Source organism: Diadema setosum, chromosome 7 (genome assembly GCF_964275005.1).
Source record: "Diadema setosum chromosome 7, eeDiaSeto1, whole genome shotgun sequence".
In the NCBI taxonomy this organism is placed as follows: domain Eukaryota; kingdom Metazoa; phylum Echinodermata; class Echinoidea; order Diadematoida; family Diadematidae; genus Diadema; species Diadema setosum.
The window spans coordinates 31,036,045-31,053,228 of record NC_092691.1 but is presented as its reverse complement, the minus strand read 5'-3'; the positions used below and the strand labels follow the sequence as shown (position 1 = coordinate 31,053,228).

The 17,184-nt window shown below is 37.6% G+C and overlaps 1 protein-coding gene across 1 annotated transcript in view; it reads right to left on the bottom strand.

Moving 5' to 3' along the window:
• Positions 1-525: 525 nt before the first annotated feature.
• The window catches only part of LOC140230622 (SHC-transforming protein 1-like), a 115,863-nt gene continuing 99,204 nt past the window's right edge, over positions 526-17,184 (bottom strand). The window contains exons 12-14 of the mRNA XM_072310762.1: positions 8,794-8,991; positions 2,051-2,355; positions 526-764 (exon numbers count right to left, since the gene is read on the bottom strand). Coding sequence (XP_072166863.1) covers positions 630-764; positions 2,051-2,355; positions 8,794-8,991 — 638 coding nt within the window. The 3' untranslated portion in view covers positions 526-629. The remainder of the gene's footprint in view (positions 765-2,050; positions 2,356-8,793; positions 8,992-17,184) is intronic.

The following is a 17,184-nucleotide window of genomic DNA, read 5'->3' as shown; positions in this document are numbered from 1 at the left end:
CATATCAGGGTAAGTATCAACTGGAAAGCAATAGGAAGAAAAAGAAAAGGGGATAGAAATGATTTCAAGATATAGTTTGCTGTTAATTCTGCAAACTTTGACAAGGGCTCCTGCTAAAAAGGGTAGAGACATTTCTAAATATGACATGTAGAATGAAAATGAAATACAATTAATTAAGAAACCAGAAACTTTTATAAATATCTCATTTACATTCTTCAAAAATACATTCCGATCTCCAAAGAGTGACCAAGCAGCAGCATAAGGACAATAGATTTTACTTCTTCTTTCATAAATTTCATAAGTTTTCACAAGTTTCTGCTGCTTTGGGAACCGACTCGACACCGGCCATGGAATGCATATTCTGTTCTGCTTCAGCAATGCTGATGTCAAAGTACATCAGTGTCAGGAAAGAAAAGCAAAGAAATACAGTAAAAGAACAACAAGAGAGCGCAGAGAGAGAGAGAGAGAGAGAGAGAGATTACATATGAACAGAACAGATAGTTTGAAGAGCAAAAAACATAACACACTCTCAGTCTTTGTTTGTGTTCCGTCTTGTCTCTCAAAAAATATCAGCGCGCAAGCCCCTCTGCAGTGCCACTACCACTCATGGGGGGTGTGCAAGGCAGACCCTAGGTGTTCAGTTTTCGGACAACAGGTGTCTTTAGGTGCACGGCGCTCCCGGCCGATATGATGGGGAGGCGGTTATTCCGGTGGTAGTTGATGAGGTGGCTGACACTGTCAAACTCCTTGTCCTTTGTTCTGACCTGCAAGATGAAAAGATAACAGAGGAGAACAATAGCCAGGTTTAAAAGGATGGTATAGTATTGGTGGAGATGAGGATTGGGCTTTAAACTTTTTGCGAGATATCAAGAAATCCCTTATGAATTAGTAGAGAGCATACCATCATAAGAGGAATTCAAAGTTTATTTGATGAAAATCGGTTGTGAAATGGCTGAAACATCAAAAAAAAAAAAAAAAAGAAGAAGAAGAAGTAAAACAAAGTGATTGTAATAAAAGGTGGGTCCCACCTCTTATTAGGAATGCTTGGTTTTGAGTATCTCAGCCATTTCACAACCTGAAGTTAGGTCTCAACCCAAATCTATACTATCCCTTTGAGAGTTGAGTTTTAGAGTTTTCTTTGCAGAATCACTGTCATTTTTTCTCTTTTTTTTTTTTTGGTTATCTTTTAATTGTCCTATAGGAATGGCTGGTAGAAGTATTGAACGAAAATGATAATTTCACTTCAATAAAATGTTTCGAATATGGATCTGATATGGTAATTCTCATAATAAATATCATGACTTAGTTTTTTTTTTTTCTATTATAAAGTCTTATGTATTTCATCATGTGTGTGATCTCAATGTGTAGAAACAAAAATGGACAAAACCCTTCCAAAAACTGTGTCAAAGTAACACACTACCAAACTGGTAACAAATAAGCACGGTGGTTTGATTCCAGTTTTCAGTAAAAAGTCATAGTAAACTGCGTGAAGAGCAACAGTAACATAACTAGTTGAAGGAAAAAAGTTTTGTATGATTATTTTTCTGATTCACTGCGGAGGAATATCAATACTAAGCAAATTCTCGGTTACATAGATTTCAATTCACTGTGGTGAAATATCAATGCTAAACAAATTCTTGGTTACACTGATTTCTCAATGTACCAATTAAACCTTTCCCATTTTTTTCAGGAGAAAAGACTGGATGCACTTCAATTTCGAAAGTACTGACATTAGGTTCATCTGAAAGATGTTTCTTTTCTTCTCAAACAAAAATATATGAAACACTGTTCAACAAAATTGTCTTTGTGCTCTTTAAACTCTAAGCTCTTTAAATAATCACTGAATTTATGTTAAAGAGAGCAGTACAAAGGTGCAAGGTACAAGAAGACAAAAGACACAATACAACTGAGGAACATCAAGCACTTAGGTTTCAACGATTAGTCCCATATGTAGTTGTCTATGTGAGGGGCAATATCCTCTGAACCACAGTAATGTATGGTGTGAACAAAAGGAGACATGGAACACACGAGTCAACCAGGAGTCAATTACCTTTCCCTGCGGATCCACCAGGAGCAGGTGCTTGGGGGCACCGTTCTGCATGCCGCTGAGGACGTATTGATCCTTGGCGGTCGTGCTCTCCCGAACGAGAAAGTCCCCGTCGTTGCTAAGCAATGCCTCTCCCTCTTTGCGCGTCATAGGACCGTGGAACCACTCCTCGTTGTACAGGGGATTGTTGGAAGCTGCAGAGTTGTTGCCACCGGGCGTGGTCGGGGACACAGCGGCAACATCGGGTGTGGATGCCCCACCCCCAGCAAGACCAGCTGGTTGTTTGGCTGCCTCTGGGTTAAATGGTTCTGTAGAATAGAAGAAAACCATAGTTGAAGCATTCAGAATCTGACATCAAATGGGAAATATATATTCCCTTGATCAAGACAACTAGATAGAAATGTATGTAACAGAGGTAGGTTTTGCATCAGTAGAATAGTAAAATATATCCCTTTGGCATTCTTTTTCCACGACTAACTATTTCACAGAAGCAATCTGACAGATCACATGCAAAAGTGATGAAGTGTATATGTAACCTCACGTCAGCTGTAATTTTTCATTGGTGAACCGAGTTCCATAGAACACAGGAAGCGAAAAGTAGTTTCAAGGTCACATTACATTTGCATACGAGAGGCAACATCTGCAATTAGTCAAAAAACAATTCGTCCCCGCATCTTTAGTCTTAACAGTTCAGCACATACCGATTTATTAAACCTAAAATTCAGGTAAATATAAAAGACCAACCATAGATAATTCCCCCCCCCCCCCATATATAAGAAGTAAAGCCTTGTACATTAGGGAAAAAAAAATCGCTTTCGCATCATTTGTTTATGATTATTTTTGCTCAATCTGATGTCAACAATATTTCAATTCATTCAACTTGATTCAAATCAACTTTCATTTCAAATATCACACATTCTTTCAGTTTCAATGACAGCAAGAGATCAATTCAATTTGACATAAAATATACAAACATGCATTTGAAAATGTAAAAAAGAATAATGAGCAACGTGCAAATAAAAATCTACAAGAAATTATTTGTTCGAATCAAATCATTGTGTGAAATTGGAAAAGAGAGGTCAACATAAAGTCAGGCGTGTACTGATGTAGGCCATGCAAGATAAATATAACGTATGATCTTCATCAGCTTTATTTTCTACACTACACAGTGGTGACTTGACATTCAGACACGATCCACAAAATAAGCGGCAAGCAATCTCTGTTTTATTGATAGACAGTATTTCAAAATGTACTCCTTCCCTCAGTGACTGGATTTTACTCCAATGGCATAAGTAACAGGGGAAAATTCATTCAAATCTTTCTCTTGTGTTGAAATCTCTGTGTTGACAAGCATATATTCTCGACTTCATTTCATCGATATGCCTTGGATGTAAACAGGAACCCTTATGACTTGAAAACCTGTGTGCAAAATGCGCATTTTCAATCCTGCCACCTCATGTTCAAACATACCTGGCTTACTGTCAAAATCATTTCCCTTACAACACGAATGCTTTTACGGAGATAGGGATGCTGTGAAATTAAGTCCATAAGATTCACGCGAATCCACATACAAGTGGGTCCCACAAACCAAAACATGCACACACTCACAGATGCACACAAATCCAATACATTACTGGTGGAATATTTGGTAAAGTGATAAGAGTCAGGTCAAAATAGGAAGAAAAAAAAAAACCTGCAAAACTAAAATGAGCAGTATCTTGACATTCCAGTCAATTACAGCAAGTGGTGCTCAACATGTAATTCCAGTGGACAAAATTATTTTAAACATTTTTTTTGAAATTCTCTGTGCCAGGCCAAAAAAAAACAAGAAATAAAACAAAATAAGAGAAAAGAAGGAGACCACAAATTAGATGCCACTGGGCAAAGACTCTTCCAAGTTAGGTTGATATTGTTGCTGCACAAACTAGGGTAAAAGACTCCACACATTGGCATTGCCCAGAGGGATCCATGGAAAGAGCTATCAAGCATGGTTGTCAGTGTTCTTTACACTATCTGTCGGTACATCTCTTGCTAGCTAATTGGCCTCAAAGCATTTACCTCGGAATATAAATAGCCATTACGTATAATGGCAAATGCTCGGTTGGCAATTGAAATCAAGAGCTTGAATTCATAATGACGTATTTTCTGCAAGGCAGGCTGAAATTCATCTAATAGAAGGGCCCAGTAATTTGAACCGAAGTTGCCTGCCAAGTGAAAATTTTGAACAATTTTGGGAGTTGCCAATGGACAATGTCTGCATTAACAATTTAAACAACCTGCAATACACCAGGTAGATGAGGGATTTTGTAAAAGTTATTTTACCCAGTGAGGAGAAAAGCAATCAAGGATAATTTCAACAATTTACAAGGGAGAACTCCCTTGAGGGACAAAAAGTGACAATTGTAGAGATTCTACAGAATCACAAAAGACAAGAAACTTGTGTGAGTTGCAAACATAGTACAACCTGTCACTAACCATGGCTCAAGAGTGAATTGTGGAACATTTTTCTCAAAACTAGAATTGATTATCCCTTCTCAAACATTCCCCCCCCCCCTTCGCTGTATTGCCGCAGAAGTATCTAACAAAAGAATGAGATGCCTAGCAGTTGAAATGCATCTATTTCAATAAATTCCAGCTCAGTTCTTTTTGTGCAGATGCACTTAGCCTAGACTTGCAATGCTTTTTCCATCAGCAGCTACTTTAGTTCTCTAAACTTGACAACATTGTAAGTTAGCAAGCCCACTCAGGCATAATAATGTGCCTCAGTTGAACAGGAGGGTTATGGTATAAAGACAATGGGAATTAAAGGGAGCAGGTAACCTGTTTTCATTTGCTGTTTAGTTTCTAAACAATTAACATCTGCACCAACCAGCGCAGAAAGCACCCTAGCAGACATGCCAATCGGTGAAAGAAGTTCATGAAGGGTTGCATAACAACAACTGCTAAAAAACCCGATACATTTTTGTTAAACATTTCCATGATGCTTATGTTTCCATGATAGATGAATAATCCATGTGAGGAGGACAAAACTGTTCCTGGATTACAAGTGGTCTGAGTCAAAAGTTGACCCATGACCCACGAGTCATCAAATGCTTTATGTCATGTTCAGGTGAAAATTGGCAAAAGCATTCAGACAGAGAGGGAGTGCCAAGCAGGCGAATCAAAGTCTAAAGAAAATGACCTGTGGGAAGTTGGGAGGTGTGACGTATCAAAACGTATCCACTACTGACATGGAATCAGGATATGTCTTCTCTCTGCAATGCGCAGGTAAGAAATGGCAGCGACGGGTAAATCATAAGAGAAAGACAGAATCATGAATCATAGGCAGGCCTATGTCAAGGTAACGATCTGAGTGGAAACAGAACTTCTGGTTTTCTACTTCATCACTATAAGGTGCCATTCTAATTTTTCTGTACTGCAACAGAAAAAATTAAACTCCACTACCAAAAGGTCAGATCTGATGCAGAATCAATGGAGTAACATTGACAAGGGGAAAGACAGTAATGAAAACAAAAAAACAGGCTTCAAGGCTGAATTTAAGTTGTTCTTGAGATGTAATATGCTAGGAAATGTGGCAGTTTTTTTTTTCCCCACAAACACAGGAGAAGGAACAACGCTCTCATCTGGAGCACTGTGGAAAATTTCCATGAAAAACATTTCAGGCAGTTTCCGTTTTTGGTTGAGCGATCATCATCTTGAAGCACATGTGTTGATTAATTAATGAGCCTGTTGGGTTTACATCTCTGAGAAGTATCTATACTGCATCTTACATTTCTCCTCGTCTTATTGGTATTAGTGACACTAATTAGTTTGTCTACATGAAGCATTAGGGGTCTCTACACAGCTTGTTAATCCATTGAAGACTAGACCCAAGTATACTGGGGCAAGTGTAAATGGGAAATGTGTGTTGTAGCAAAATCAGATCGTCCTCAACGGGTTAAAAGGCGCGACGACAATATCTAGAGTGCAGTCTTACTCTTCATCTTGTCAAATCACTACCAATTATCTCTTGCTATTAAAATGTCATCATCACGTGCAGTGATATGATCATCACCCTCATTGAATTATAAGCATATCTTAACTTATAGACTTTTCTTTTTAATGCCACATCTTTTTATTGTTAATCAGAGATGTACTTTTTGGAAGGTGAATGTTTCCAAGCTACAGTTCATGAAAGTAAACAATTATTCAATTAATTTAAGAGAAGTTTGCTTAATCTTGACGGCCTGTAATTTCCTCCACACAAAATTGCTTTTACATGCTTACCTCTATTAATAGTTTTGCACCGACCTACCTAACCATTTTAAAACTTTCTTTAACTGATCTATGCACACTGTTCCTTCACAAAATGATTCAAATTTTGACTTCTCTGATATATGCTTTATGAACATACATTCCTGCTGCACTCAAGGGGTCTATTTCATTGCACAGTTTTTAATTATTGTAAGCTTCCATTAAGAGCCTGCACTTGTTTTTCTTTCTTTTTTAATCTGGCTGCTGCCTTAGTAACTAAAAACATTAAAACCTGCATTAGTTGCAAATTGAGATGGGAGCCCCCAGACCTCACTGGAGAAGTAATTGATTACATCTTCCGCATGTGGGACATCTATCCATCCTCTCTTTTGGTTGCCATGGAAACTCTTCCTCTCATCTTTTCTTCCTCCAGATGCCACAAGTTGTTTTTTTTTTTCTCCCTCTTTGTGGTTTTTGGCTCTTTCCCTTTCCCAATTACAAGGTTTACAGACCATTATCTAAAATTGAATATCGAATACTGAACTGAACTGAACATTAGGATGGAGGAATTGTTTGTCCTATTTATCATCATGAACACCTTTATCATGAAGGAATTGAGATAGGGAAAGCAGGTTTCATGAATGAACAATAATTATATCAGTCCCACTGACACAGAACTGTGCTGGTTCTATTACGGTGAATCATCCTTGCCAAGTTTCTGTGACATAGTATTTCAGCATTGCTTGCATACATGATCAAAATTATCAAAATGTTGAGGGATTTGCAAATTCAACCATTTAGAATTAAGCTTAGCCAGATTCAGCGGCTGTCAGCTTTTTTCCTTACATTTACCAATTACTAAACACTACATCCTTCAACAGAATCTACTCCAAAGAAAATGTCCCATGGCATGCGGTTAGGGAAAACAAAGATAGACTCAACAGCGAAAATAATGCCAGACAACATCACTCTACGACTACAGGCCTTCCACGTGACAGTGACTCCTCAAAAGTGACATCCCTGCAATGTTACTGAGAAAACTGAGAGAAAATTCAGACAAGATCTGACCCTACGAATAAAATTTAACAAATTACATATGATGAGAGAATAGCATGAAACAACCCAATCTGACCAACAAAATTAGTGGGGGAAAGGGTTAAGTCTACCCAAAACACCACAGGCCCAAATTTCAAAGGTGGATTAAACTTAGACCATGGTTTAAATGTAGACCATGGCCTAAAAAGGTGTGAAATAGGTGTACCTTTGACATGCGCTACCAATGCGCGATTGCTACAGGACGTCTGTCGACGTATGCAGTCTGTCGATCATATTTGCGCAGAAGAAATTTGCATAAACCATGGTTTAAATTTAAGTCACCTAGAGTCCCCCCTTGCTACGTCGCAAATCATGGGCACCTGGGCTCCAGCTGCACTCTCACAACTAAGACATTCAAACAAACAATGTAACCTGATCAAAACAACTGAGATGCCAACAGGATACAGAGGTAGTCTTCAGAACTTATTTCTTCATATTTAAACGGTCAGAGATAATTAACTACCTGAAATTCATTTAATCTTGCTCCAGCTTTATCTTTCTTTGCTTTCTCAGGCTTATAACAAGAAAAAACTTCTTTTTTTTTACAACAATATCACACTCCATGCCATAACCATGATCACTCTGAGGTTACGAAGAGAACATTGCATATTACAAACATGGACATAAAGTCTTCAGAAATAAGATTTGCATGCTGAACAGAAAGAAACAGAATCACTGCTTATTAGTACATATTAGCCCAGTCCCGTGTGAGATGTCGTACATAATCTCATGTCAGACAGATTTCCCCAAATGCAAATATCAAATGGTCGATGAAAGGATAAGCCATTGCTTTAAGGGAAGATAGTGCTTCCCACGCAGTGTCTCAGAAGATCTTAGAACCTCAAAGGAAGCAGGACTAGATTGTCTTTAACAAGTAATAGAATTTAGAAACCCAGAATCCAATCACTGTTCTCTTAATTGAGGTAGGATGATATGTTTTGGTCACCTGGGGAAAAAGAAACCAAACTGTGGTGCAAACTGCAATCTCATCTCTTGCACAACTTTTTGGTAAATAAAGACAAAACAGTAAACAGCCTTACAAATGAGCACTATAACTGACAGATGATGTAATACTTGAAATAAAGTACAAAGATCATTACCATTGAAAATAAAAATTACAACCTAACATCATGTATGAAGTTCACTCAACATATGTTACAGTGGTATATTTGGCAGGTTTGAACATTTTTTTTTTCCCCCTTTTATAGCTTGGTCTTGTAATGAGCACATGAAGTCGTTTCTTCCACCAATATATCTCATCCCATATACCTTCATCTCACAAAATTATGGAATTAATGTAGAGATTGACTGCAAATGTGATAAAGTCAAACAATGTTTCTTATTGAAAGTGCATGTGACCTGTGTCGTATCAGCTCCAAATTTCAGACAATTGTCACTGCAATGGGTCAAAAACTCACCCATATCAAATGGATCGACAGCATTCTGCCCGGTACTGTTTGGCGCCCTCTGTTGTCCGCCGTCGAGATTTAGCGGATGGTTGGGCAGCGATGTGTTGTACATCGGATCTGCCATCTTGCGATCAGTAAACTTGGGGCTCTGCGGATTGTCGTAGTTTGCGGAGACGGGTCGGTTGTCGTCAAATACCAAGCAACCAACTGCATAGACATTAAAATCAAGATATATTATTGATATACAGAATATGTACGTTACATCCAAAACTTCGATAAAAGGTACATTTCCTAAAAATTTGTGCAGCTTTTTGAGTGAGAAACAAGCAACGTAATCACACTACACAAAGTGCCATTTGCAGTGAGTTTTGATTGTGTACATTCACAAACCTAACATCTTCAAAACATGAAATGCATCACAAACATAATGAACTGAGAAAACAGATTAATTTTACAGTCAAAAGTTGTTGGATCAAAAGCAATAAAGTTCAGTGCAATATTTGCAGCTCAAAATTTGTGATAAATCATGCTGCCAAGTGAAGAATAAGCTTGCAAGTTTAAGTCTCTACCATCTTATTCAAACCCACCAATCTACTCAAAATAATAAACAACTACATATGTTCTTTCTTGGAAAGAGATTACAGAAGCCTGGACATCAGAAATAAAAGAACTGAATATTTTTAGAGCAAAAAAAAAAAAAAAAGAGAGAATTAATACATGAATTCATATATCCACAGACAAGAGTTCACTCAAAACAGAAGCATGAATAAATGTTCTGGTTACTGTTATAAGAAACAAGCATCGTAGGGAAATGAAAATAACATTAAAGTTTAAGAAATTTTGCAATCTTAAGGTAAGAAGCATATTGTTCAGTGTGACATTGCATTTAACTTGATGCATGCTTTAGATTTGCAGCCCTATCATTATTTCATTCAAAACAGTTCTTGACACACACATGCTTGCTGTACAGAGAATAAAAGAACACCTTTCTTTCAAAGGGAATTCTTCTCTCTTGTGTTGCATGCATCATCTTACAAAAATTTTCAAGCTTTCAAGCACAATTTCTGCACAATTCCAATCAGTTGTCCACATTGGACTGTAACTCTACTAACAGTAAACATGTATATGATTTATTGTTTGTTACATCATTTCTCCATATGCACATGCACATCACCTCATCAACAGTACATTGTACACACACAGACATGCACACACATGGGTGCACACAAGTAGTCCAGTCCGCGATGAGATGGATTACTGTATTGATGGCAATGGTATATCTCGACTTTTGATTACGGCCATAAAATAAGTTATGATGAATGAGTTGTTTTAATGTGTCGTTATAATTGCGTGTACATAGCAACTCATGAGGTGTGCTTGCAACTAGCGGGGTTAACTCGAGCATACATACATGTATTTCATGCACCACTTCCCCTACATCTGCATTATTTGTGAAGCATGCAATACTGCACATTCTATTACAAAGTCAGGCAATGACGTTCTGGGAGACTGAAACACAAAGAGAAACGAAATCTCGAGAACAACGCCTAAGAACTGAGATCTCCGACTAGAAACAGAGTCTAGGAAACAAAAACAAGAGCAAGTTGATATTTTCAGCTCAGAATGGAGAGAGGATGAAATGAAATATAGATGAAAAATAAAGTTCATACATATGTAAATTCATGTGCTTGAATGGTATGCACCGATGAATTTTCCTTGGCTTCTTAAAGTTTAATTTACTCAACATCACTTGTAAAATAATGTATTGAGGGTCTACATTGTGAAAAAAATAAAAATAAAGAGTCACCAACACTCACGAACACAAAGACGTTGGCATGGATATTAAAAAGAATATCAATGTTGTACTTTCATGATCAAAATCTACTTTAAAAAGAGGCAATTTCCTCTTTTTTTAATGAAAAATAAATAATTGTTAAGTAGCTACAGGAAGCTTACATGACAAATATGGAAAGGTTTTACATGCATATTTGCTAAAAACATTTCTTCAAACATGAACAATGACAGTTTTAGCATATAAATGCTCTGTGATATTCCACAAAACTGAGAAAATCAACCAGTCACATGTACAGAGCAATTAAGGAACCAGGAAATATGGTGTGGATAAAAGATTTGATCTCTGAATTATTTTTTATTTAAATACACAAGCGGGTGGTATCCAATCACATTACCACTGAGAGTCATGTGTGGTAAGAGAATTTGGCATACCTCAGCATCTATTTCATTTAATAGCGAAGTAGATATCACACGAAAACAAGTCTCCTAGTAACCTCAAGGCTAATGTAGGAATCTAAACAAAGTGGAAGAAATGAAAATAAACTTAAAGGACATATATTTCATTTCTCAGCTGTTACACTAGCTGAATTCTCTAATTCCTACCTATGTCTGTGCCATCTTCTTCCAGATGAAAAAAAGATGCTTCTCCTAATGCACTTTTACAGTAATTAAAAGAGCCCCCCCCCCCTCCTCCTCCTCCCCCCTCCCTTCAACTTTCATCTCCCTGCTGCAGTCCTAAAACTTACAAATCAAGTGCGATAAATTACTGTCAAGGAATGTCTATGCTCCGTTTTTGCACAAAAAAAAAAAAAAACAGTCAGATAAAAGAGAAAAAATATCTCTTGCAAAATCATTATCCTGCCACTTCAAAAGAAAATCCCAGTCACATTTGCTAGCTTTGAAGCAGGCCCAACAGGATGTCTACGTGGCGTTGGTAAATTGACATACTCGCACAAGGTCTATTAATCTTCGTTGAAGCTGGGGTGGGTGTCCGATTCAACATCTCCTCAAACCTGTTTTTTTTTTCATCGTGAAAAACATTTCCTGTGACGTTAGTGACTAAATCCGTCGTCTTTCTTTCAATTCCTCGTAGCCGACATCTGTTCACCTTCTGGTGGTTTTGGTTTTGTGTGTAAGTGGGTGTTTGTGTGTGTGTGTGGGGGGGGTTGTTTGGGATTTCTTATTCAAAGCAACTGGAAATGACAATTTTTCAAGTATACCAGACTCTCATACCTTCATAATGACATTCACTTTCAAACCAATTGATAAGATATAAGCTGTGGCTTACATTCAGAACACAGTAGTCCAAGTTTACACACTTGAGCTTCATTACCTGTGAGACAAAACTCTGTGCCTGTTCATTCAAGAAGAGATATTGTGCTTCATGAAATTCAATTTGGATACTTTCATATAACAGTTGTTTTCTTTTTCTGTTTGTTTTTATCAGAGGTCAAAATGTGAAACAGAATATATGCACGCTTGGCATGGTCACCATATACGCGCAACTTGAAATATGAAATTACTGAACTTTGCAAGGGTACTGATGCATGTGCATGATTCCGACACAAGTTTCTTTTTTTAATCTGAGAACTCAAACTGCACTTGCCCAAATGTCCTTAATTTCTTAAGAGTTTGTTTGTTTATCTTCTCCTTCTCCATCTTATCACCTTCTTTTTCCCTTTCTGCCCCCCCCCCCCCTTTTCTTCTATCAATGATTTGGGTTTTACTGAAGAGTTCAGGGACTTTGAATACCCGGTACTTAGATTTATACTAATAGTTTACCTACAGGAAATTCAGAATATGCATTACCAACAAACGAAAAATGACATTGGACAAATATCTTCAACATAATTTGTAGCCTGTGACAGGAACAACTTAAGGCACACACTTTGGACATATGCACCCTATCAAACATATTTTACAGTGTACAATAGAATGTACACTGTACCAGTACATATCACAGCCCATGCATAAACACTTGATATATTACCTGTGATATAATCTGTCGCTTGTTCCCGACACTTGTAAACTGTTCAAAGATTATATTCTAACCACTTTCACATTAATTGAATCTAGTGGAGAAGGAGAGGTGAGAATTAATCTGACGAACCATAATACCTTGGGGAAAATGAAGTCTGTTGGAAAATCTTTTTTTTTTAATGTTTTATCAATTTTTTTTTTATTGCCAACGCCTTGAGACCACATACATACATTCATACATACATACACTCACAAGTCAATGAACTGACCCGTAACGGCGGCAAGGAGCTCAAAATTCAAATTTCGAGCTCCGTAACCGCAACACCCTCGACGACAGAAGAAGAGGCAGATAATCACTCCAACGACGCAAGAGCTCTTAAAAATGCTCCGCACCGTGCGCACTCATTTCTTTTCCCCCCAAGCCTACAATGCCCGGTCAACATCCGCTAACATTTCCTGAGCAGTTCATCACATCTTGACACATCCCATAGGCAGTACAGTGCAATTAAGGGTGACATACACAAGTCGGTTCACATCAATATTCAAGTTATCAATAAAATCCACTTCTACATAAAAACAACAACACAAAAACAAGCAAAAACAAAGTCAAAGACTGGGAACTGCCACAATTTGCCTTTCAAAACAATTTTGTTTCCAGTGCAGACTTGTTCAAACTTCAAACTTAGAATACGGACACAATCAATCAATTAACAATTCCATCAAACAAGCAGCTGGACATAGGTGCCCCTGTCTGATCCCCGGCAGTCATTTGCTTGTGTGCCGACGGCACGCAGGTGAGAATAAGAAACAGAGTTGCATCTATCAACCGCCGTGTCCCGCTTTGTTTGCATTAGTTTGACAGGATCCCCCAAACACCTATTCCGTCTCGATCACATGACATGAAAACAGCATTGTGGGAAGGAATTAATGCATAGCTGGGGGCTAATCTCACTATGATTTCTTCAGGGAAATTTCAAAGTATTTCTTTGTTTCTTTTCTTTTTCTTCCATTTTCTTCTTCTTCTTTTTTTTGTTTGTTAAAGGAACAATACCAAAACTAACTGATGCACATATGGCAAAGGAATTCCCCTGGATATTTCCACAGAAGACGTCAAATTCACCGCAATGCTTCACTCTCAACACGCTCTGCCACTCTTTTAGCAACAGTTCCCTTTCCAGGCAGTATATAAAGTTTGAAAAACACAATGCTTTCAAGTCTTGTCAAATGTTGGGCAAATTCTCTAGCCTTTTAGGTTAGCTCACAGCTCTCTTTAAATCAGAAATGAATTAGATAGAAATCACATGCGATTCCCATGGCAAAACAATTCTCAAGCTACATGTGTGCAACACTCCTGTACTTCAGGCGATGCTGGGTTAGATGTCGATCTATTCAGGCCGGTGTTTCATGGTGCAGATGACAAATTTGAGTGCTCCCTGTAAGTGCAACAATTGTAGGTTCGTAGATGTGTGAGCAAACATCTCAACTTCTTCATCATGGGAGTTAGCTTTCCAATTTATTGGCAGTTACTTTTTCACACACTTCTGGTTTAATGTGAAGTTTTTCAAAATAACGTGTTATGTTCACGTTTACTCAATTAATATAAAAAAATACATTCAACATAATCTTCTGGCTTCTGTGCAATTCACAAGTGATTAGTCCATTTTTTTCATTGGACAAAGCTTATCAGAGTCAATACATTTCTATTTCTTTGTTCTCTTAACTTTTCTCCTGCTGACGTAGGTTGACGTAAGGCGCAGTCATAAAAACGCTTTCCTCCAACCGCTGTTGGCAGATGTTCACTATTGTGATTGCAGGCATCTTTTCCCCCCCTCCCCTCCCAATTTGTTTTTGAAATCTGATTTCCTTCATCATCTGTGAGTGATATAGGAAGGGAATCTTTCTTGATCTTGTGATTGGCCATTTCTCCCTTGTCACCCTTTGGGGGTTTGTTTATTTGTTTGTTTGAATTTTGCTTCGTTTGTGTATTGTTGTTGTTGTTATTGTTTTTGTCTATATCCCATCCCTCATAGGTTAACATACACTGCAGCTGTCACAGTAATTCACAAGGCCCTGTGGGAGCCATGGTAGAGACAGAATGAGAGGAAATGAACATCCACAGAATTCCCACTGTACCTTTCTCTTCCTCCTACGTTCACTCTTCTGATTAAACTGGATGCACCTTGGCCAGCTTTGCTGATGAGCAAAGTGGAGCAATCTGTCACCGTGTCTCAAACACCCAATATTTAGCTTCACGGTTAAATACGTACTTTTACAATGTTACTTTTCTCAAGCATCATTCACCCTGCAGTTACAGATGCGTTTACACCGAACCCTTTCTCACGTACCTCTATTGCCCCCCCCCCCCCCCCCACCACCAAATAATCAGGACACCGATTACGCTAGTCTCCACGGTTCCACCTCTCGCATCAGAGTGCTACTTTTTCAACATTTCCTCTCTTAAGAAGCCTAGTAGGCATACACAAGACTTTAAAGGGATGTTATAGTTTTGATTGAGATGGATATTCAGGTTTTAACTTCTTGTGAGATAATTAGACACCACTTACATGAGATGAGACTTAAAGAGCGTACAATTCTAGGATGAATCAAATTTTGATGATGAAAATCAGTTTTAAAATGGCTGACAAATCCAAAAACAAAGTAAATCAAAGTGATCCCTCATAAAAGGTGGATCGCACCTTTTATCAGGATCACTTTGTTTTGGATATCACAGGCATTTAAAAATCCATTTTTATCAAATAAATTGTGAATTCCTGATAGAACTATGATATGATCTTTCATATTTCATGATTTTTTTTCTCATTATCTCAACAACAACAACAAAATCATCATCGGAAAAAATGGCGGAAACCTGAAGCCCCATTTCAACTGAAACGATACCAACCCCTTAAATTAGACAAGTTTACAAATCTGTGGTGTGATTGGGATGAAAATTAGAGAGAAAAAAATTGACACACTGGCATCTGAGTCGGGATATGTCTGTTCAACTGTGTGCCACCAAATTCCAAACTCACAGTTCCAATCTAGTATGTATATTTCCAGTTCCATTATTTTTGTTTTCAAAATTGTTACAAACGCCCCGTCGACAGTAACAGATAAGCATCATGGGTCATCCTATTAGACACACAGCTCATACCAACATAATTTTCACTAGCATATTGAGGCTCCTATATGTGACCCTGCATCACAAAACCAACAAAAAGTCGCCAGACATGGATTTTTAGTTAAGGACAGATTCTGAAAGAACAGACTCTAAGCTTTAAAATGATGTATGATTCAATTCAAATGGACTCCCCTAACGTACCTAAATACTGGAAAGAAAGCACACACTCTGGTAAAGTGATGTTAACTGAGAAAAGAGGCTCTGAAGTACAGTTTACAAGTGCTTAATCTTTAACCCATTCCATACTAAATTCTGAAATCCCCATAGACTTAATACACAGGCCACTCGGTTCCCGTATTGAACGGGTTAACAAGCCATGCTAGCTGTGCCATGAAAGGGACAAAACACAGGATGTGAACAACTCAAGCAACAACAATGAAGGGATTGTCAGATTACTCTAATGTCTTATTGACACATTGTGTCCATGATTAATGCCAACTTTCAAAGTAGTAGCATTATCCTTTCAAAAGTTATCTGACTTGAAAGTGAAGATGTGCAAAGGATTTCAAGAAATGAAAAGGGGCCTGTAAGACATACCTGATCATTCTACCCCCTCCCCCCCCCCCAAAAAAAAGGGGTTGTAGAAAAACTGCTGAAAACACACTTTCCCATTCATGTTATGATCCCAAATTAAAGAATAATGTAGAAGGTTAGGTCTTGCAGAAAATACGAAAAACTCAAGATTGACACGGTTGACCCATTTTATCTTTTATGAGCCCTCACGTAAAAAAATCAAGGAGTGCGACTTTTTGTCGGTTTTGTGATGCACGGTCACATATAGAATGCAATGCACATGTTGAAAGGAGTATGTGTCATTGTGATTTATAATTATAGACTATAATTCAGCATAGTGGATTTCAGTCAATCTATTCATTTATCTTTCTTTCTTTCTTTCTATCTACCTATCTATATACCTATCCTTCTATGTAAATGTCTCCATTGTCTCCCTGAAGTCTATTAAAAGTGGAAAAACTCTTCAAACTAACATGTTACTATCTATCTATGTATCTATCCATCTATTATATCTATCTATTTATCTATCTATCTATCTTCAATGCATATGTCTCCATTGTCTCCCTGAAATCTACAATTAAAAGCGGAAAAACTTTTCAAACTTGTATGTTAAAAGAGATTACAGATATCAAAACCTGAAGTTACTGACACATGAATTTATGTGTATTTCTGTTTTTCAACCATGATTTGGCAAAAGAAAAGCAGAGAGAGAAACCTTCCTATTTGCAGAAAAGAAGAAGGCATTACTGGCATTTGATCAAAATGCTCTTTGGTGACCAGCAAAAAAAAAAAAAAAAAAAAAAATCAAACTTACAAATTGTACACATCAATACGATATATTTCATGGAAATATAAATGCAAATATATATGCATTGGCATCCAGTACGTTTAGTGTTTTCATTTGTTCGTGTGTTTTCATGCAGATGCTAATA